We start from the raw sequence: 23,198 nt of genomic DNA on the forward strand, positions 1-23,198 counted from the left end.
GACAAACGCAGTCTACTGCAGGCAAAGAGAAATAGATATAAAATCATCTTCTCACTTTCAAAATCAAGGAAAAAATTTGGCCCCTGCTCAAGGTCTGTGCATGTCAAAACTTTAAGAAGATTCCCCATGTTAAGGTACCTGTCAAGACAAGAATGAGAAAAGAGAAAATATCCCTTTATAAAAAAGAACATCTGAAATTAATTTTTTTAAAAAATAGTAACAGGGAAAATGTTCATTAGGCCATGAATTCGTCCTTCAGGTTACCCAGACTGTGCTCTGGCAGACAGCAAACCGGGTTCTCAAGGTGTTGATATGTAGGACCTAGAGGTGAAATGTGGTTTTCCTGTACACAATGGCACAACTGTTGCTCTAATTCTTCTCAAAATTCTCCCAAGACAAGTTTCATTAATGGCCTTATAATGAAAAATTCTTTAAGTATTCCAATAGTGCTAGTATTCTGGAAAAGAAATTTCTGATCAAGAATTATTCACATGTAATCTTAATATTGCACTGGAACAAAAATTTATTCCAAAGCCAAATATTAAAGAGTTTTGGCCACAGCTCACCTTTGCATTTCATCTTAACATAGCAGAATATTCAACTTACTTCCTATATGCCATTCAATAAAGCATATATTTCTAACCAAATTTGGATGCAAATAATTTGTGGTAGTTGTCTAAAGTATTGATTATGGATATGCAGCACCATACTGATTTCCTGTAAGATTATCATAGGATTCTGAGCAAACACATTGCTGGGCGTAGTCACCAAGGCATACTATTAGAATGTTCATCATAAGGCTGCTTGCTTCATGGACTAATGAAAGGACAGCACTGGCTACAGACTCAACATGATTTTAGCAAATGAAAAACTAAAGAATTATACATATGATGGTGATGTTTGCCTACGATTAAGAAAAAAATCATGCAAACTTTGTTTGATCCCCATATTTTATTAACAAATATTTGGGCCAGCCTTCACTGTGGTGTGACCATCTTTCACCTTTACCATTATGCACCAGCTGTGAAGGGCTAAAGAGACTTACTTTCAAAGTCCAAGAAAAAATGTGCTGCATTGTGGTCTATGTCCCTGGTTAGCACCTTAATGAGATTACCCATGCCAGCAAACCTAAAAATAAAAATGGCAACATCATTTAGTTCCAGTAAAAAAATTTTATGCAGAGGCCTGGGATTCGGCAAAGGCTGGCTTGCTCATAATTACCAACAGGTGCAGGTTTATATACTTCTGGCATTGAAAATTTGGAACAACAAAAGCACATTTGGCTCTGAGTTTAGAGCCCTTTCCCTCTTTTCCACATATCAAAAAAGTTACATAAAACAAGACTGGAAAAAAGATTATATTTTTTACATATAACTTGCAATATTTACATTTGATTAATTTCTATGCTAGTGTTACTCCTTTAAAATGTGTGAGGCATATATATTCTCAATTTAAATTAACATAAAAAATAGCCCTCTCAAATAAGTAAAAACTGAAACTATTATTTTTAAGCCATAGGGACATTTTCCTCCTTGCAGAATCAAACCCCACTGGGAATACTAGGAAGACAGTATTCAAACCACATTTAACCATTAAAAACTGAAGGGAGTTATCAACTGATGACCCATTTAAAAAGTTTTACCACACATAAACCAGTATTTCTTACATCTTCTATACTCCTAAAATTAATCAGATTTTTCATTATTTAACTCATAGACTGATAATTGAACAATATCAACTATATACAAAGTATATAACTTGGAAGTTAACACAGCAAACAAGCAAAAGGGAGCCAGAAATCATCACAATTTAGTAAGTTTACAGAGGAAAAATAGTAAAAATTAAGGCACTGGCATAAATCTTGCCCCAAAATTTGCCATGAGTCAGTGAGGACGAAGGTGGAAGGAGGTGTCAGGAACATCCAGGAAACCAGGCTCAAACTGTGAAGCTGCAGTAACTATAGGGAAGGCAGACTATGATAGCACAGGCACCTCACACCCTCTCCTCTCCCAGTTTCAATTGTTTTTTTCCTCCAAATATGGAACTGCTAGCAAATATAAATGAAACAAAACATAAAAGTAACAATATTTTTTATCAGCGAAAGAAGACATCTTATTATAACTCACCCTCATTACAGACAATCTGAAAAGAGTTAGGATTTCTGGCCATCTGTGCTGTCCACTCCCCTCCCTTCCTCCACCGACTCCCTGGACAGTGGCATACGTATCTAACTTTGAGCCTCCCAAAGAGGAAGTAATAGTATATGCAAAACAGTTATTTGCCTTATAGGTCAAAGTGTGGTGGACTGACACACACACTTCTTAGAAAATGTTAAAATTTATTGACAAGTGTTAAATTTATTCACAAATGATAAATACTGAAAAGTTCTCTCTCTTTTAAAACAATATTATTCCTCCAATGGGAGAGGTCAGAATCTATCTTATTTTTGACATTAAAATCCTTATTACACAGAATTTCACTGGAAAGACTTTGTACAATGTCTGACACAGATGGATAAACTGAGAGTAAAACCAAGAGGGAAATATTTCATCTTGATTACCTTACACACTGTAAAAAGTTTAATTCTAGGCTTTTTTATACAGGAAAAATATAAGCATTTTTCCAAAATCATCACATCCAAATAAGACCTCAAATTGGTTACCAAATGTATCCAAGAGTTGTTTTTCCCCTTTGGAACCACTTGGAAATAGAGTATTTCACAGCTTTAATTTTTAAAACCTTTCATGTATATATAGAATATCTGTTTCCAAACATATATAAACTGCACTAACAGGAACTGAGACCAAATATACAAAGAATTACCTAATGGTATCAAAATTTCAACCACAGATGGAAAATAAGCACAAGAAAGGACTGAAACTGTCTTTATGAGGAAAAAGGCAGCACATCATTTGGTGTTAAGAGTATACCTCTATGGAATCAAAACAGAATTCCACCTCCAGCTGACAAGCTATCAGACCTTGAGGATGCTAGTTAACCTTTCTGGGACTCATTTTCTTCATCAGTAAAATATACATATCATAGAAACTATTCTTAAGGGTTATTAGGAGAGTTCGATGAGATTAAGCACTAACTTAGCACAGTGTCTGGCACACAGAAAGCATGCGATAAATGTTGGCTATTTTAACTACGACCCTAAAATTACAAAGTCACTTTTAAAAAATAGTAATAGCTCTACTTCTTTAATACAAACCAGTCTTCAATTTATTAATGAATTTCAATATCATAAATCAGAGTAAATGACAAAGCCAATGTTTCGCCCACTTTTGTCAAGAATATTGCTGAAATGCTATCCTAAAATTAGTCCTATGATATCATCATCAGGTACAGGAGGAAGGGAGATTAAGTTTCCTTACCTTTTTACTTGTATGCATACAGCCGATGCTCAAGGAAAATATTCAAAATTGGCCAAGTCTGTCTGCTCCATTTTCCTACACTCCCCTCTGTAAACTTCTTCCACTATTTGGTCCTCCTTTCAAGGCATCATAGCCTAATGTGACCTTAACCCCCTCAACATGCATCATATTTGGTCTGGACCTATTTATTCCCCACAGGTACTCAAAAATTTAGAATTTCTTACCTCTTCACCCCAAACCCAGACACTTAGTGTGAAAATGGCCCAGCTTGTCTAGTACAGGTTTCTCAACCTCAGTACTATTAACATCTGGGGCTGGATAATTCTTTTGTGGAGAGGTCTGTCTCACACAGTAGGACCTTTAGCAACATCCTGGGCCTATATGTACCAGAGGCCACCAGTAATCCAACACACAAGTTGTGACAACCAAAAATGACTCAAGATACTATCAAATGTCCCCAGGAGGAATCATCCCTGGTTGAAAAACCACTGAATGTAGTATAACTGCAGTCCACTGCAGAAAGTTTCTTTACCATAGAGCACTCACGAAAGATCTATGTAGGCAAACCATACCATGCGTGTCTCTTTGAACAAAAACTCATGGAAGTCAGGGTGCTAGGGTGGCTCAATCGGAGGAGCATGCGACTCTTGACCTCAGGGTTGTGAGTTCAAGCCCCACACTGGGTGTAGAGATTACTTAAGTAAGTAACTCACAGAATTTTTCAAAGATCTGAAAACAGTTCGTTATAATATCAAGTTGTTTCATCTTTTTAATATGGGTAAACAAATAAATCAAAACCACATTCTTGTCTCGTGTAGTTTAACTCTTCAGCCAAAACCACTACAAACAAAACCTCCCCATCCCCTGATTTCAACGAATACAATATGGCAGCTAACTGTCAGGTCTGGTAGGTACCAGACCGCCTGGTTCAAACCCCAGCGCTGTCACTTACTTCTAAGCCCTGCAACTACAGTCAAGTTTCTTAATTTCCCCATGCCTCATCTGTGAATTGTTCATAATATTAATATCCACTGCAGAGGATTCATAAAGTCATTAAACAAGTTAATAGAAGCAAAACATTTAGTAACCATGCTTGGCAACCTATTTGCTGCTATTGCTATGGCTATGCTAGAGGATCTGTTCCCAGTAGCAGAAGCCAAGGAACATGAGGCTTCAGAGTGTATGGCAGCCATATTTCCTGCCATAGAGGAAGCCAGTCTGTTACAAAAGGATAAAGCCAGCATGCCTGAGACAAAGTGTCCTAAGGTCACTAATTTCTAATTCCATTTGTTCCTGAATTCTAGTTGCCATTTCCCTCAGTTTAGTTCCTAGATTTTCATCTGACATTAAGATATCCTAGTTGATTTCAACCAATTTCCTTTCTACCTGTTTAGTTGAGTGGGTTTCTGTCATTTACATCTAAAAAAGTTCTGGCTAATAAGATTTCTAAGTTTCAGATTAATAAATGTGATACAAAAGACAATAAGAGATATCAGAGAGTTTTCAGATTATATAAAACTTGGGCCAAAATGTTTCTTATATTTTAGAGGCACTATTTCAAAGTGAGTAATAAATATTATAATTTAGAACAATAAGCTGTCTTACAATCTGAATTTAGAAGGAAAAATCTAAAGACACTCTTTCAAATTATTTTATTGTAACCTTTGGATTAAACTAAATACTATAAATATTTACTAAATAAGCTAAGAAGAAATGTGACACACAGAAACCAGATATAAGTCACTTCTAGTGTTCACAGTATTTCTGGTAAAACTTTGTGACTGTGAGCTCTTATGTTACATGTTTGTTTCAAAGTTGGTGAGTTATCTGGAAAGGAACTTGCTCTTCCTGGCCTGGAGTCTGTGGAATGTATTTTTGAGCTCACAAAAGGCACTTAATAAATACATTGGATGATTTTCCCATAAAAATTTGAAAAGAAGCTTCTTTAATTAGAATAATAGAAGCCAACAGAAACACAACTATACGTTACAGTTAATATACTATTTCTTCCTTTTTTAGAAAATTCCTAAGAGACGCTATTATTTCATTTACCCTTTTGAGCTCAGGGGCTTTATAATGCTGTCTCCTCCGCCTAGAATGCTAGTCCCCAAGATTTTCCCACGGCTGGCCTTTTTTCATTCTTCAGGCTCCACCTCAATGCCCCCTCTTCAGATAGGCTCTGTCTGCCAACCTTATCCATAGTAGTCGCCCCTACCTCATTATCTTCAATCACATCACCCAACTTCCTCCTTCAGCATACTTAACATAATATGAATTACTCTATAAACTTAGTATTTCTGAGTGGGGGATGAAAAAAAAGAAAAACACACACACCAATTAGCTTCCCTATAAACGAGGGTTTCTTAAACTTGGCATTATTAACATCTGAACCATATAATTCTTTGTTGTGGGAGCTGTCCTGGAACTGTAAGATGTTGAGCGGCATTCCAGGCCTCTACCCACTAGATACCTGACTGATATCACCCCAGCACCCAGCTGTAACAACCAACAACACCTCCAGATGTTGTCAAATATCTCCTAGGGCGCAAAACAGCCCCAGTTAAGAACCACTACTTTAAACGTATGGCCACTAACATGAAGCGCATCCGCAGTTCTGCCCCACAATCCTACTATGCATCTCCAACCAATCTACTCTCCCACTTCACCAGGTGACCATTCCACAAAGCTTTATCTATTTTTAGTCTCTTCATACCTCTAACAATCTATTCTCCATTCTCACTTGCAAGAAGTGACCTCACTACATTGCTTACAAGAAAGGAAGGAAGGAAGGAAGGAAGGAAGGAAGGAAGGAAGGAAGGAAAGAAAGAAAGAAAGAAAGAAAGAAAGGGAGAGAAAGAAAAAAGAAAAGAAAGGAAGGGGGGAAGGAGGGAAGGAAGGAAGGAAGGGGGGAAGGAGGGAGGGAAGAAGGGAGAGGGAAGGGGAGGGGAGGGGAGGGGGGGAGGGAGGAAGGAAGGATGGATCATCTATTGTTCTTTCTACCCTTTATTCATCAGTATCCATTCAGTCTGCCCTCTGCACCTGTTCCTGAAACCTGGTTCTCCTACTCAAGGCTTCATGTCTCCCATACACCATCTTGCCTATCCTCTTTACAGCAAGAACTGGTCATATAATAAGTTGCCTGTAGTTATTTCTTTCTATTTTACCTCCCATTCTTTCAATTCGTTTCAATCTGGCTTTTATTCCCACCAATACAATGAAGCTGGTCCCTGTCAAGGTCACCAAAACCTGCATCTGGCTAACTCTAAAGGCCAATTCTCACACTTCATAGCCTCTGACCCAGTTTATCACTCACTCCTTCCTGAAATACTTTCTTCATCTGATATTTACGACAATCCATTCTCCTGAGTTTCTATTCTACTTTATGGCTGTTCTTTTTCCGTACCTTTCTCTTTCACATCCATAGTTACTTCTTCCATCTTAAACAAAATAAAAACTCTCTTTGATTGTATTTCCCTCCCAGTTCCCATCCTATTCCCTGCTTCTCTTTGCAGCAAAATTCCTTATGAAGAGTTGCTTACACTCAATTGTCTTTTACTCCTCTCCAACCAGGCTTTTGTCCAACCACATACCACCAAAACTGTTCTGGCAAGGTCATCAAATAACCTCCATGTTTCTAACTCCAATGGTAAATTCTCAAGTCCTCACCTTACTTCCCCTTTCGGGAGCATCTGACATAACTGACATTTTCTGCTCCTCCATACACTTTTCTCATTAGCTTCAAGGAAACCCCATCTCACCTCCTTCACTGCTATACCAGCCCTGTTCTTGCCACCACCACTTCTTGTCGGGATTAACTGGAAAGCCTCCTAACTGCTTCTCCTTTTGCTTCCTATTACAGTGTCCTTTTATCATAAGAAACAAAGCAAACTCTTAAAAATATAAATCAAGCACATCCTTTCTCTACTCAAAAATATGCAATGGCTTACAGATACATTCAGAATAAAATCCAAACTTCTTACCAGGTCCTATAAAACCCTACATGATCTGTCCCTGACTCACTTTGGCTTCATCTCCCACACTCTCCACAACAGCCCGCTGCAGTTTCTCTAACAAAGCAAGGTTTCTCTCTCCTTGGAGCCTCTGTACCTACTTTTTCCCTAGCCTGGAAAACTGTGTCCGCGGACCTTCAAATGACAAGCTACTGTACTTCACTGAGGTCACAGCTTCAATCAAACCACCTCAGAGAGGGCTTCCTTGACTAATCCATCTGTAATATCTCCTCCTCTTTTCCTTTTCCCAAATTAATGGTTATCACCACCTAACACATATTTGTACCTTTATCTATTTGTGTCTGCTACTGCAAGGTAAACTTTTAAGAAGGCAGGGGCTTTATTTTGTACAGCACTCTATCCCCAGCACCTGAAACAATGCTTTGGGATGTACTAGGTAGTCCTAAGTATTTACTGAATAAACAAATGATTGAAAATACAGAAAACAAAAATTTGTAAAGTTTTAGAAGTGTTCCAAAGAAGGGGGGGAGGAAAAACCAAAATAAATATTGACAATTGAAAACTGAATAAAAAAAATTAAAAAAAAAGAAAAGGCCTGAGAATTTAGAGAGCATGCACATTTTCCCGGTCAGATCAATGAAGAGTCTGTCTCTCACTCTCTCAGTAAAAGCCAGTAGTCTTATGAGCAACTAGTTAAGAATTTTTGAAATATCAAATAATTAGAGAAATAAAGTGACAGATAATATGAGTATCAAGAAAGTCTACAGTATGCCCACCTAACTAAGCAAGAACATAATATTCTTCTACAGTCATAAATATGGCTCCAAAGTAAGGATGGAGACTAGCCTACATCATAATTCTGATCTTTGTAAAACTGAACAGCATTCATAACAACAAAAAAGAAAAGCTTGGAAATGTGGGTTTAAGTTTTATTTAGTTTCCTTTAGACCATAAGTCTTCCTCCAAAAGCCCTGTTTGGGAATTCTCCAAATCTGAGAAAGAATTAAAAACACAGTGTTGATCCTGTTCTATCAAAATTTTATATGGAGAACAAACTCCAATACCAAGCCAACATTATCATCTTCAACCAGGATAACCAAAGAACTCAAAGAAATATGAGGAAGTGTTAGAGAAAAGGAGATACTGAAAACCATACTTTGTCCTCTTTAAAAAAAAAACTTCAGAACAACAGATTTTATAAGAATCCTTTAATACAAAGCCATACCTTTCAATTTACAGTGACTAAAAATGTGTGAGTGTGAAAAAAACTTATCGAAATGGTCACTAAAAACTGCCAACCACTTTTAGTGTTGAAGACAAAGAACTTCTTGTTATTTATCCAAGCTCTGAATCCTAGGCAAAAAAGTCTTCTAGAAAACATATAACCATAAAATGTTGCTGAATTATATTCTGTTGTGCATAAAACAGTATTTTATGTTAAATATGATATTTCTCTGTATTATCAGACATTTAGACCTGTAGAAGCAACAGGAAGCCTTTAAAATGGACAAGATGGTGGGTTAATGTGGGATTCAACCACACTTCTGCTTTACTTGTCTGACAAGAAATTTCTGGTTCTCATATAACATGTATCATGAATCTGAAGAAATATTAACAGAATGGAAAATCAGTAATGAAAAATATGATTCAGTTTTCACTGACAATGGAACACACATGATGAAGGCCAAGAATAGCTGAGGAATCACAAGCTTAAGCTTTGTTCACACTCTTCAGCTGTGTGTTCAGAAACTAATTATGACACAATGTAATATAACAAAACATATGTTGCATAAGCAAAGATGTAGTGAATCACTTTCATAACTCTCCAAAAACAAACCACCAGATATATGAGAGATTCTGGAATTGCTTTCTCACCTACTCAGTCAAGCGGCTAAGTACACGTTAAAAAATCTACTTTAATATAAAAAAAAAATTAATATTGCACTCTCAATAACAACGCCAACAGAAACAAAATTACCAATAAGCAATGGTTTGTTCAGAGAAAGTACTTCACCTACCGGAACCTGTTGAAAAAATAACTAAATTGGCAGGCTCTTAGAGAGTAATTACAAAAATACTGTAAGACATACACTAGAATGATCCTTCTAATCAATCCACTATATAAAAAATGCTGCAATTAGGTGAATGCAAAGTTGAAAGGCAGGTAGAAATTCAGTTTTGCTATTCTGCAAGCCAGTTACAAAACCCTAATGCCATACTTCTAGATCTAAGGTTTATTAAAGATAAACATTTCTCAAGTGATTCCATAAAGCAGCAGGTACAAGCTATAATAGTAGAAACTTCAAAAAAAATTCAAGTAGTATCAACAATCTCACTTAGCACATCTGCTTCTAAAAATATTCAGACACCATCCTCTTCAAACACTGCACAAAGTCTTGTTTATAGAACTACTTCTGTGAAACTACATCATCACCATTTGAAAGCAAATGTTGATTTAATATTGCAAATGAACAGTAGAGTAGACTCCAGGAGTCATCAAGCAGCTGACAACAGTACAAGAACAAAATATTTTCAGTATGTCAAACTTTTAAAATCTGACTGTTCAAACTAATAATATCGTAATAATTACATTTCAATAAATTTCCCAGAAGTGTATTCTATGATTTTTGGCTTTGGTCTTAGCTGAATATTGACTTTATTGGCCAAATATGTATTTGATGCATCTCTGATACAAGCACACAAAGTAAATCTTCAATGTGGTACAGAGTAAATATCCAATAAATACCTACTGAATTCATTTAAGACCTGTAAATAGGTGAGATCCAGTGACATTTCTTTTATTTGAAGAATCAGTCAGGTACACAATAATTTAAAGGAGAGGTATAATCACCATTCCTTCTTAGCTTCTAACATGGCTACAACTTACTTTAGGAACATGGCGGTTGATTATAATGAACGTCCTAACTTTGTGCACGAAGTGGGAAACCTCCAATAGTTAGCTGGGTGACATTATAATGGAGAGAAATAACCAACTCAAGCTAGCCTACCAATAAAGCATCTACAATAATTATCCTGACACTACCCTATCTGCTCCACTGATTGCACTACAAATGCACATCACACCCTAACCTTCTTGTACCTTTGTCTTCAATTCTTTCTTCCCTCTTTCTTCACACAAGAGAAGCTGCTAAACAGGATCTTTGTTCTAGCACAATGACGACTCTGCAACAAATAGTCGTTCAATAAATGGCTTAACCAAGATTTCCCTTTTCCTCTTGCCCCTTCTGTTTTCTGATCTTTATGTGGTAAACATATTTCAGCAGAATCTAAGCTCCCAGGACTTCAACTCTCTCCCCACTCCTGGTTCCACAGCATTTGGTAAAATAAGTAAGCTGAGCATCCCCTCTGGGATTCTATATTCATAGGGCTTTTTCCCTCTCGCCTGTACTCCTAAGACCATCCGAGCATGCGCTATCCAAGTGCTAAAATTCTAAAAGGAAGCATGAAAATGGTGGCACTGTACTTAAAACATAAAAGATAAATGAATACTGTGGGGTCAAAAAGGTAGACGGTGACAGTTATTTACCTGCTAATGCTCACCACCAAGCCCACAGTTCTGTTATCTCCTTTTAATGTTGGGACTAAGAAGCTGAAGAGTATTTCTCCTAGACTACTTTGTCAGCTGGCTTCTCAGGGGACCCCATCAACTACAAGGAAATTGGAAGGTGGGAAGAAAGAAGGTCCCTCTTTGGGGGCTTCTGGCTGACTCAGCTGGGAGAGCATGTGACTCTTGATCTCAGGGTAATGAGTTCAAGCCCCACAATGAGTACAGAGATTACTTAAATAAATAAAACTAGGGGGAAAAAGGTCTTTGTTTTTCGAGTCCTATCAGCATTTCCTGTCATCAACAGCTAGCTATCTGGGGCTGCCTGGGGTTGCTCAGTCGATTGAGCATCAGACTTTAATTTCTGCTCAGGTCATGATCTCGGGGTCGTGGGATTGGGCCCTGCGTCGGACTCTGCGTTCAGTGCAGAAGTTTGCTGGTCTCTCTCCCTCCCTCTGCTTCTCCCCACCCCCACCCCCCCATTCGCACATGCTCTATCTCAGGAAAAAAAATTTTTTTTAATTTATTTGAGAGAGAGAAAGAGCACAAGCAGGGGAGGGGCAGAGGGAGAGGAAGAAGCAGACTCCCCGCTAAGCAGTGAGCCAGATGTGGGGCTCAATCCCAGAATCCTGGGATCATGACCTGAGCTGAAGGCAGACACTTAACCAATTGAGCTACCCAGGCGCCCCTAAAATCTGAAAAAACAAACAAAAGCTCTATGGCTCTAGGCTCCAGCTTCCTGGGGAATGCCTAGCAGCACTGCAGTGCCTGGCCCCTCCAGAGGTCTGAGCTTCCAGTCTCACAGAGTTCCTCCTTCAAGCTCCTAAATTCTGCCTAACCTATCTTTTCCCTTCTTTCCCCCCAGTTCAAGAAGTGACAGTTGCTTCCTGTGGTTACCATTAATATCTTAGTTACCTCATGTGATAGAACAGCGTATGTATTTGGTCTTTATCCCGCCCCCTCCACGCCTAACCCAGAGCTCCTAAATCCCTTGGAATTTCCTGGGTGACAGGAGCATCTTTTATTTTAATGAGTCCCCTAGAGAGCTTCAAGATGAGGGCTGGTTGCCAGAAAGACCAAGGCACACTTAGATTTCAGCCCTACCTCCTGAACTCTGGCGAGGGGAGAGGGACTGGAGATTGATCACCAATGGCCAATGATTTATCATCAGTCACGTCTCTATAATGGGACTTCCATAAAAGCCCCTAAATGATGGAGCCTGAGGAAATTCCAGACTGGTAAATGCATCCACATGCTGGGAAGGGAACACACCCCAACTCCATGGGGACAGAAGCTCCTATGCTCAGGTCATTTCCAGACCTCACCCTATGTACCTCTTCATCTGGCTGTTCATTTGTACCCTTTATAAAATCCTTTATAATAAACTGGTACTAGTGTAAGTAGAGTATTTCTCTGAGTTCTGTGAGCCATTATAGCAGATTATCAAACCTGAGGACGGAGTCATGGGAACAAACCCCCTCCCCCCACCCCTTCACAGCTGGATGGTCAGAAGTACAGCAGGCCTGGGACTTGCGAATGGCATCTGGAGAGGAGGGGAGTCTTGTGGGACTAAGCCCTTAACCTGTGAGGTCTGCACACCAACTCCACATAGTTAGAGTCAGCATCAAAATGAACTGTAGGACACCCAGTTGGTGTCTGGAGAGTTAGAGAATTGATTGGTGTGGGGAAAAAAGCCCCACATATTTGGTATCAGAAGAAGTGTTGGAAAACAGTTCAGAATTAATGTCAGCAGTGTTGTGAGTAAAAGCATGCACACCTCAGCATCCTTTTTTTGCTCAAGCTTCCAACATTTGTGTAAATAAATCCACATGCTAAATCCCTTTTTAAAAATACCAAGCAAGGTTTCTGCTATCTTGGTTGAAATCTGACTGATACAGAGGAAGTTTTAGAGAGTAGCTTAATCCTTAACCTTACCCACAATATCTAATCTATCATCATCAGATACTAGTGTAGCTATTAATAAAGTGATCCTTTGATTCTCCTTCCTTTGCAAAATGTAGAGGAGAAGAAGCAGGGTTCAGGTATTACTGGGTGTCCAGCCATACTACCACCACAGAAGTACTAAAATCTCACCATAAATCCCCAGCAGATGTCAAGAGCAATAAATTAGCCTAGTAATTACATGGAGATCAGTTACTGCTCTTAAAGAAATGTGACATAAATGAACAACAGAATAGAAATTGGGAGACTTGATTTCTAGTGTTGACTCTCTCACAAAATATGTGAATTTACCCAAGTCAGTACTTGTTAGACTGAATCTCTCACATTGCTTCTGGCTATGACTCTACACGTTACACTGCATCTCTCCTAATGCTGACATCTAGTGGATACACTCAGATGTAGTATGTTAAAATGAAATACCTTATTTACACTATTTAAATAAAAGACTCACTAGGATGCCTGGCCATGTGCAATAAATACAATAAATTAGGAGACCAATACTATTCCTTAAATGGAAGTGAACCATAATAAATTAGTATCACATCAGATCGTCATGGCATCTTTGATTCAGAGATTGCTAGTAACAGTACTTCCGCACCTCCAGCTATTAAAAATTAAACCACCAAGGCAAATTACTGCTTGAGCTGCAAATTTAAAACAAGAAAGCAAAGACAGGCTTCCTGCTACGATGCCCTATATCAGGTACAGACACAGGGTATTAGAAGGGCTAATATAAAGTTCTGAGGCAAGTAGTTTAAGAACGTACAGAAAGGTGATGGGAATATGAAAAAAACCAAAAACACTGAACCCCCAAATTACCTATTTTACAAGGATTAAGAAGGTTTTTCTTGAAAAAAATATGATCATTAAACAAGAAATAGTACTGTGAACTCACTTTCTTAAAACGTACCACTATTTTAGGGGCACCTGTATGGCTCAGTCAGTTAAGCGTCCACCTTCAGCTCAGGTCATGATCCCAGGGTCCTGGGATCAGGCCCCACATCAGGCTCCCTGCTCACCGGAGAGTCTGCTTCTCCCTCTCCCACTGCCTTCCCCCTCCCAGCTCGGGCTCGCTCTCTCTCACTCGCTTTCTCTCAAATAAATAAATAAAATCTTAAAAACAACAACAAAAAAGTACAATTTTGAAATCCATAAAAAAATTATATCCACATATATAAAAATGTAAAAGAATGATAAACACAAAGTTTAAGATACTGGTTATCTCTGGACAGAGACAGGCCATAGGACCAGGCAACTTCAAAGGTCTGGGTAACAATATGGTTCCTCAGTTACTGGTGGATTCAGGGAGTCTTTTAGGCTTTCAACGTTTACAAATAAAGGTATTCTTCTGTATGTATCCATAATTTTTTTAAAAATTTAAACGTAGAGGGGTGCTTGCATGGCTCAGTTAAGCATCCTACTCTTGATTTCCACTCAGGTCATGACCTCAGGGTCCTTGAGATGGAGCCCCATAAGATGGAGCCCCAAGTCTGGCTCCACACTCAGCAGGGAGTCTGCTCGAGATTATCCTTCCCTCTCCCTCTTTCCTGTCCCTCACTCTTTCGATCTTAAAAACAAAATTTAAATGTAAAGTGACTGATATTCAAAGAACACATATGACTCATTCAAAGATGCCCAACAAAAATAACTGGATTGGAATTCAGGTGTCTGAACACTTTGCAATACACATGCAAAAATACATGGATGAGCCATTAAATAGAACCCCTTGCATAATGTAAAACCTTGAGTACTTCTACAGCTTGAGTGTTTACAGTGCCTGGTGATAGTTGCTGCTGTTTTCAATCAAACCACCTTTCCTTAGCTCCTGTCTGCCGATTACTGTGACGGATACTGAATATTTGGCACCAAGGAAATCACAGACGAGCAGAGGAGACCAGACAAGATGGTGTGGCATGCTTCATAGAGAAGCATGCAAACAACACAATGAACATACAGAATAAGGAACACCTAACCAAAGGCTTCCCAGAGGGGCTGATGATTAAGTCCTTCTTGCTTTCTATTTCTTTAAATTAGAAAAGAATTTAACCGTAAAAAAAATATATTCACTGGGGCGCCTGGGTGGCACAGCGGTTAAGCGTCTGCCTTCGGCTCAGGGCGTGATCCTGGCGTTATAGGATCGAGCCGAACATCAGGCTCCTCCGCTATGAGCCTGCTTCTTCCTCTCCCACTCCCCCTGCTTGTGTTCCCTCTCTCACTGGCTGTCTCTCTGTCGAATAAATAAATAAAATCTTTAAAAATATATATATATATATATTCACATCCTCTACCACCAGATTAAAGCAATGACATTTTGCCATATGTTGCTTCAGATGCCTCCCTAAATGTTTTTGTGCAGTTAACCTCCCAACCTTCCCCAACTAACTTTCCTCTCCTCCATCTCCTAAAGTAACCTTAAAAGTATGCTTCCTTTCCAAACATATTTTAGAATTTTTACTGTGAAGGTCTGTCTTCATAAACAACACAGCACTGTTCTGCCTTTCAACTTGCATGATTTATTGTCCATACTCCTTTAGAACTCACTTTTCTCACTCAGTGATGTTTTGAGAATTATCCATGTTAACTCAGTACACAGTACTTCATGATTCAAAGAAACTGGTTTATTTACTTATTCACCTACCGAGGGACAATGCCTTTTCAATTTTTCTCTATTAACAAAGTGTGCTTTACACATATCCTTTCACGCACTACATATACTTGTATTCACGTACAAGTTTCTACTGGATGGCAATCTAGAAATTAAAGGGCAACTGTAACTTTACTACATTGTGCCAAACTGCTCTCCACAGTACTTCAATCAATTCACTGTTCCACTAGTAAAAGATCTCCTCTCTCCCATCCTCCAAAACCACAAGAAGCTTCAATGTTTAGATTGTGAAATATCTCGTTGATGCTTTAATTTACATTTTCTTGATTACCAGTAAAAATGTGCCTCTCCATGTTTATAGGCCATCTGTAAAATGTATACTCATATCCTTTGTAACTTGTGCCATTCATTTTTCTACGGTCTCTCCCACACCTAGCTTTCTATACACTGTACTCTGCACTGTGGGGCCCGAATCTGTAAAGGACACCCTTGCCAGCTGTCAGGTTATGGCAGTAAGAGGCACTGGAAGGTGAGAAGGCAGGAAAGAGAGAGAAGCTTTCCGTCTCTGGCCAGGACAGACCAGCAGCTGCTCTAAGAGTAGTCAGATAAGGTGAGGTCAGTACGCACTTCCCTGTCAGAGGCAGAGAAGCAAGTGCAGCCTGTGAGTTGCAGTCTAGTGGTGGGAGCAGCTTATCTCTGGTAGCAGAGCCATCATCCCACCTTTTTTTTGCCACTCTCTGTCTCCTCTTCCCCTTTGCTCATCTACAGTCTAATACCTTCATAACCAATCCTCTATATTAAGTTCCCTGTTTGAAATACCCAGGGTGGTATGCTTTCTTAATTCAACTCCAGCTGATATGCCACTCTCCTATCCCCCATAGTTGGGCTTTAGGAATTCTAGACGGGACTTCTGGGTACCAATCTTTTGATGCTTATACACATAGCAAATATTTTCTCCTCGTCTGTAATATTACAGTAACCTAGTCTTAACGTTGTCTATGGTGCCATCTGTGCCACTTTTCTTTGTGGTCTATGCTTACCATTTAAGTAATGATTCATCTGCAAAAGTGCCTTAGCTATTCTTGGTCCTTTGTTCACCCATGTAACTGTCAAGTTCTACAAAAATCTTAATGGGATTTTCACTTGATTTTGCATTAAATACACACACACAAATACACATACCACTCTAAGGCAGAACTCCCATCTTTAGAATATCAACCATTTTTTCATTTAATCTTTGAATAAGAGCTTATAAGAATAGATTATATGACTATACTTTCTACTGCTAACCATCCTTGTATTTAAAAATATGTATTTCTAGATTTGATCTAATATTTCACTTTGGATTATTTCATAAGTAAGACTGACCTATAATTTTTTTTCTCTGTTCTTGTCTGGTTTTGCTATCAAGCCTATTTTATGTAACAGCTCTTTCTATTCTACATAAAAGTATAAAAGATAGAACATGAACGTCTGTCTCCCCTCAAAATTCACATGTGAAATCCTAAAACCCAATGTGATTAAACCCTTTGAGAGGTGGTCAGGTCATCAGTGTGGAGCCCTCATGAATGGAATTAATGCCCTTATAGAAGAGACCCCTGAAAGCTCCGTTGCTCTTTCTACCATGTGAGGACACAGCAAGAAGACAGCTGTGTTATGAACTGGGAAGTGGGCCTCACCAGAACTCAACTATGCTGGCACCTTGATCTTGGGACTTCCAGCCTCCAGAAGTGTGAGAAATAAATTTCTGCTATTTATAAGCTACCTAGTTTACTTATTTTGTTATAGCAGCCCAGACTAAATACAATATATGCTGAAATGGAAGACTCACACTTGACCCTCTAGCCTTAGTATGTATCTGTTCTACAACATCCATGCCAAGCAGCCAACTAGCTCCTGCTTAAATATTTCATTCTGTATGACTATGCCCAGGGGGTAACTCATTCTACTCTCAAACGACTTAAATTTTAGACTTCAGGGGAGCATAGGTGGCTCACTCGGTTGAGCGTCTGCCCTCGGCTTGGGTCATAATCTCAGGGTCCTGGGATCGAGCCCTGCATTGGGCTACCTGATCACTGGGGAGTCTGCTTCTCCTTCTCCCTCCGTCCCCACCCCCTGGTCGTGCTCTCTCACCAATAAATAAATAAAATCTTCAAAAGAAAATTTTAGAATTCAGTCAATTTTTAGAAACTTTTTAAGGAACTTCAGCCAATGATTAAATGAAGCACAATTAATCCAACATGAATCTTGCAAAGAATCATACAGGCCTTTATTAAGCTGGTATTTGCCCATTTGTTGATTTCTCCTTGCTGGCCCCAATTCTCACTGGCCTCTGATAACTAAACTAAATAGTCTCTATGCCACCTGTCAACCCATTAAATATCTGACATATCTTAAAACATATTAAACTGAGGTCAAAAGAAAGTTACCCATGAGACTATATATATATATATGTATATATATATACATATATATATATATACACACACACACTCACAAAAGCAAAAAATTATAAACAAGCTATCTCCTGTCTAGTAAATTATGAGAATTTAGCTTCTGAAACAGAACGAAGTTTAGAAGGGGTTATTTAGGAATATTTATCATAAGGACCTTCTTAAACATTACAGACTGAAGGAACTAAGGGCAACAGAACCATCTTGCCCTGAGTGTGACTATAACTTAACTTTCGTATCCCAAGAACCTTGCAGAGGTCCCTGAACACTGTGAAGACTAAATGAAAGTAAAAACCAGTGACTGAGATCTTTCTGTGTGCCACACACGATGCTAAGTAATATATACACAGTATTATCTTATAAAACCCTCCATCATTTTGGAGGTTGTCTAGCACTACAATCCTCATTTTACTTCTGAGCAACCCGGAGGTCTGAAGGATTAAGTAACTTTCTCAAGGTCAACAAATTAGTAAACGAGGCCGAAATTCTCACTCAGGCAAATCTGGCTCCTAACAGGTCTCTTAACCATTTTGCCATTTGCTTCTTAGTCATAAATGAAAATGCACATAATTCAGCCAAAAAGAGTAAAGAAAACTAAAACTTTCAAGTCTTCCTGAAAGAAATTAATTCAATACTAGCACTAAAATTTCTAAATTTGGGATAAAATTATCACAGAAAAAAAAATTTAAGAAAAAACACATTGACTAGAAAAAGATGACAGATGCTAACTAAGAAATGTCCTTAAATATTTCCCTACCATTTGTCAGGTCTTTCTGTTTGAGCCCAGCATGCTAAAGGAATTCAATACTGTGAAATTATAGTTTCTGAACTTCAACTAAAACCATTCTCTTAAATACAACTCCTCCAGACTCACCATAATCAAACAGAATACAAAAACAAAACATAACTTTCCTCTTCCTGGTAATCACATAATCTTAAAAATATATACTTGAATAATCTTCCTACAATTAAAAATCAATATCGCTTATAATAAGGCTAAAAAGACTCCAGCAGACCAAAATGCAGAATGTGTATATAATAAAAACGTTCTGAACGAAGTACACTAATTTAATAATTACAGCTTTTAAAGTTTTGTATAGCGTTTACTAGGGCAATATTTATATAAACCGAAGTTCAAATCACTTAACAACTCTGAGTATTTTTACCACATTTCAAACGTTGCTAGTAGGGAGAAAGAGAAAGGAAGTGAAGGGTCTCAGAAAAGGTAGAAAATCAGACCAGAATACAGCGTTCATGAGAAATGACCTGAAATCATGTAGCTCAGTTCTCTAATTTTATAGGAAGAAACTGAGGATTAGAGAAACTTAGGGACTTGGCAAAAGCAGCAAATTAGTTTTTAAAAAGTGGGGCTTAACCTAACAGACCCTGACAGTGAAGCCTTTGAGAACATCTTTAAAATATGGCATCAGGGCAGATCACATTGACAGGACAAATCAAGTGCCACAACCAAAAAATACCTCAAAATCAGATGCCCTAATGTGTCCCTTCAAAAAAATAGTGTTGTTTTTGCTATCAGCCAAGCTTCAACAGATCTGCCAGTCCCTTTACTCGTAGTCAGCTACAAGGTGCTGAACGACCATTTAATTGTCAAATTTAGTGACACCATTCTAGGCTCTTCCTAGCTTAGGCTGGCACATGATCATTACACAGTTCATACGATTGAAGTAACTGTAAAACATCTGATGACTTTTTGCAAGTCTTGACCTTTTTTTGTAATTCCATAACACAAGCATCAGACCTTATATTTGCATTCTTCCTGAGGAAATTATGACAATTCTCTCATTAAACTTTCAACATCTCAAGGTGGTATTTTATTTTTTACATGTTAATGTTATGTTCCTTGAAACAGAATGTGAATTCTCTGAAGGTGGGCACTCTCCAAGTCTTACCACTTATCTCCAACTCCCTTTTCCACAGAATATGTATGCTGCTGTTTCTGTGATTTTTTTTTTAAAGATTTTATTTATTTGACAGAGAGAGGGGCAGCAAGAGAGGGAACACAAGCAGGGGGAGTGGGAAAGGGAGAAGCAGGCTTCCCGTCGAGCAGAGAGCCCGATGTGAGCAAAGAGCCCAATGCGATGCAGGGCTCGATCCCGGAACGCTGGGATCATGACCTGAGCCGAAAGCAGATGCTTAATGGCTGAGTCGCCCAGGCGCCTGTTCCGTGATTATTGACCAGCAAACCGAAGTTTCTTCAAAGCTATTTCAAGAACTTCTAGCCTACACCATTGGGATGTCTCTTAAGAAATGACGGTCTAGGGGCGCCTGGGTGGCGCAGTCATTAAGCGTCTGCCTTCGGCTCAGGGCGTGATCCCAACGTTCTGGGATCAAGCCCCACATCAGGCTCCTCTGCTGGGAGCCTGCTTCTTCCTCTCCCACTCCCCTTGCTTGTGTTCCCTCTCTCGCTGGCTGTCTCTGTCAAATAAATAAATAAATAAAATCTTTAAAAAAAAGAAAAAGAAATGACTGTGTAACTCTACTTTTTAAAGATTAGTTACACAGAACATAAAAAACTGCACTTATTCAAATATGATGAAGAAAGGTCTAGCTGACTTTTCATTAACAGGAGTTCTTAATCTGGGGTCCAGAGAAAGAATTCAGTGACCTGTGAACTTGGATGAGAACCTTTTCACTAACTTCTATTTGAAGTTTTGCAATTCCTTCAATCAAGATTATAGGCAACAAAGCATAGTAGTATCAGAAATACCTGTGAATTTATCATCAATAGAAATCACTGGTATTTTCATATTATACTACAGTTACTGCAAACATCACTATTTAAAATTACAGTATTTAGCAAAAGTGTTGCTAAAGCTTATTCTCTAATGTGAGAGGCATATATATTACTCTATCAAAAATTTATATTTTTAATATTTGTTAGCTATCTTTCAATATAACTAATTTCCTTTTTAATCTTGTGTGTTTTACTTCATAAAATCATGAATCATTTTTAGAATCATTATTCTGAGAAGGGATTCACAGGCTTCACCAGATTACCAGAGGTCCATGGAACAAAAAAAGTTTGAGAACTCCTGCACTGTAACATACACAGAGTAGGTGAGGTAATTATAACTCCAAAGACCATCATGATAACTGTCTTATCAGTTCTCATAAAATGACAGGCAAGTTTTGAAACGTAAATATCTCTGTTTATGACTAGGAAAAGCACAGAAAGAGAATTTAAGCTGATCATTTTCACTTTAAGAACATAAAATATATCCACAGAAAAATTACATTTTCAAATACCTATTAACTTGTTATAATTAAAACAATTACAGGATTATAAATGTTTAAGTACTCAGGACCCCTGTATCAGTAATTTTTGTGGTGGCTATTGTGTTCTTCTAAGACTTTTTCTAGAGGACCAAAATCAGTAACAGCTAGAATTCTTACTGAAGAAATCATGTAAAATTATCTTCCTTTCTAGCATATATAAACCACTAGAGTTAAGGGTTAGACCTTTCCTGATTAACTATACTGGTGATAACTAAATGACTTAAAAAGGAATACAAAGAAAAACACATACCTCTCCTACTGAAAGAAAGCTGTAAAAAAAAAAGTTCTAATTAATTTACATTTTCCCCACTACCTCCTATTTTAAGAAACTAAACAGTATAGGGTATTTCCTAAAGATATTTTTACCAGTTCAGTATTATATACAGAATATCTTCCTTAAATTATACTGAGCCAATGTAGTTTTTTATTTAAATCATAACTTTTCATTTGTATCTGAATTATCATTTCCCCCAAAGACATATTTACCTTCAGCCAGTGCTGGTGATTCTGTTCTTGTCCTTCTATCTGTTTAAAGAAAGAAAAAAAGGAAGAAAGTCTAAAACATTATTATACTTTAAAACATGTTTTATTAAAACTAACTTTAATAAGGTTTATGAATGCCATCATATATCACATACATATGCTATACACGTTTATGTGTGTGTATGTATACAAACGGACATACACCTACTCCAATTAAATCAACAACTATTTATAGAGAACCTACTAAGAGTAAGCCATTGTGTTAAGCCCTGGGAAATACCAATAGGCTTAGATAAGACACCCTAATTGCCACCCTCAAGACATGCCAAGACTACAATCTTTATCAAGATAAGTACATAATTCTCATCATATCATGAAGCAGGAGACAGCAAAGGAAGAAAATTTGTAATTCACCTTTATTCTTATAACAGGGGCCTCAGATTACCAAAAGATATATTTCTATACTATTATCATAGTTTACGTTGATTTCCTTTCAATGTATTAAAAACACCAGTTTTGCTAAAGGTACTAAGATCCTTATATTCCATGACAATGACCTATTACTTGCCAGAGGCACATCTAGCAAAACTCAAGTGAACCACGAAGTCCTCTGTAGGACTGGTTTACTAATACTACTATGGTATTTGCAAATCCTAAAACACTTCAGGTAAGATTAAATCTTCAAAATGATTTTATTCTAACTTTACAACTAAGAGCAACTACAGCTGCTACAGCAAACTAGCTGAGTTCACATACAGTGGGGGGACACATTTGGCCAATGTAACTACTCATCTTTACGTAAAAATTTCTTTCCCTAATTGTTTATTCTACAACCACAGTCTTTTTTTTTTTTTTTTTTTAAGATTTTATTTATTTATTTGACAGAGAGAGACAGCCAGCGAGAGAGGGAACACAGGCAGGGGGAGTGGGAGAGGAAGAAGCAGGCTTCCAGCAGAGGAGCCTGATGCAGGGCTTGATCCTAGACGCCAGGATCAAGCCCTGAGCAGTAAGACAGACGCTTAAGGACTCCGCCACCCAGGCGCCCCTACGACCAGAGTCTTGGACTTAGCAAACACAGAATTTTTATGTGCTTAGTAACATTTAGAGGGGATGGGGCACTGCCTTCCAAGATGGTAAGTGATCTGATACTTACATTGTCTTCTAAAGGCTGAAATGTGGTGCTGTGTCTCTAACAGAAAAGGACGGGAGGGAGGGAGGAAGAAAAAGGTCCTGGAACCAACAGATGGAAATAGGATTGACAACCTTCAAGTTCACTGGATTAGACATTCTGATAGTGGGGGAGGAGAACAGTGGTTTCTGCCAGAAAACACAGGAAGTATTCTGAAGCAACTATCGCCTGGTTATCTTGGACTCCTTACTGGACCAGCACGCTAAGGAAAGAATTACCATATTGGGGAGTCCTGTAAAGTGACCCTAACAACAACTTATGGCTGCTGCCACACAATGGGGACAGGAGGAAACCTA

General features: G+C 38.2%; 1 protein-coding gene across 8 annotated transcripts in view; it reads right to left on the minus strand.

The window, feature by feature from the left end:
• CYRIB (CYFIP related Rac1 interactor B) overlaps positions 1-23,198 on the minus strand; it is a 140,713-nt gene that overhangs the window by 31,641 nt on the left and 85,874 nt on the right. For 3 of the 8 annotated variants that reach the window (XM_040625997.1, XM_040625996.1, XM_040625998.1), the window contains 2 exons: positions 21,717-21,755; positions 21,481-21,499 (listed from right to left, as the gene is read on the minus strand). In XM_040625997.1, coding sequence (XP_040481931.1) covers positions 21,481-21,499; positions 21,717-21,755 — 58 coding nt within the window. Of the gene's footprint in view, positions 1-55; positions 139-1,045; positions 1,129-21,480; positions 21,500-21,716; positions 21,756-23,198 lie in introns of those variants that run through there. The other 5 variants (XM_040626000.1, XM_040625999.1, XM_008689377.2 and 2 more) reach the window with 5 other exon arrangements.

Source organism: Ursus maritimus, unplaced genomic scaffold, assembly GCF_017311325.1.
Source record: "Ursus maritimus isolate PB19 unplaced genomic scaffold, ASM1731132v1 scaffold_9, whole genome shotgun sequence".
In the NCBI taxonomy this organism is placed as follows: Eukaryota; Metazoa; Chordata; class Mammalia; order Carnivora; family Ursidae; genus Ursus; species Ursus maritimus.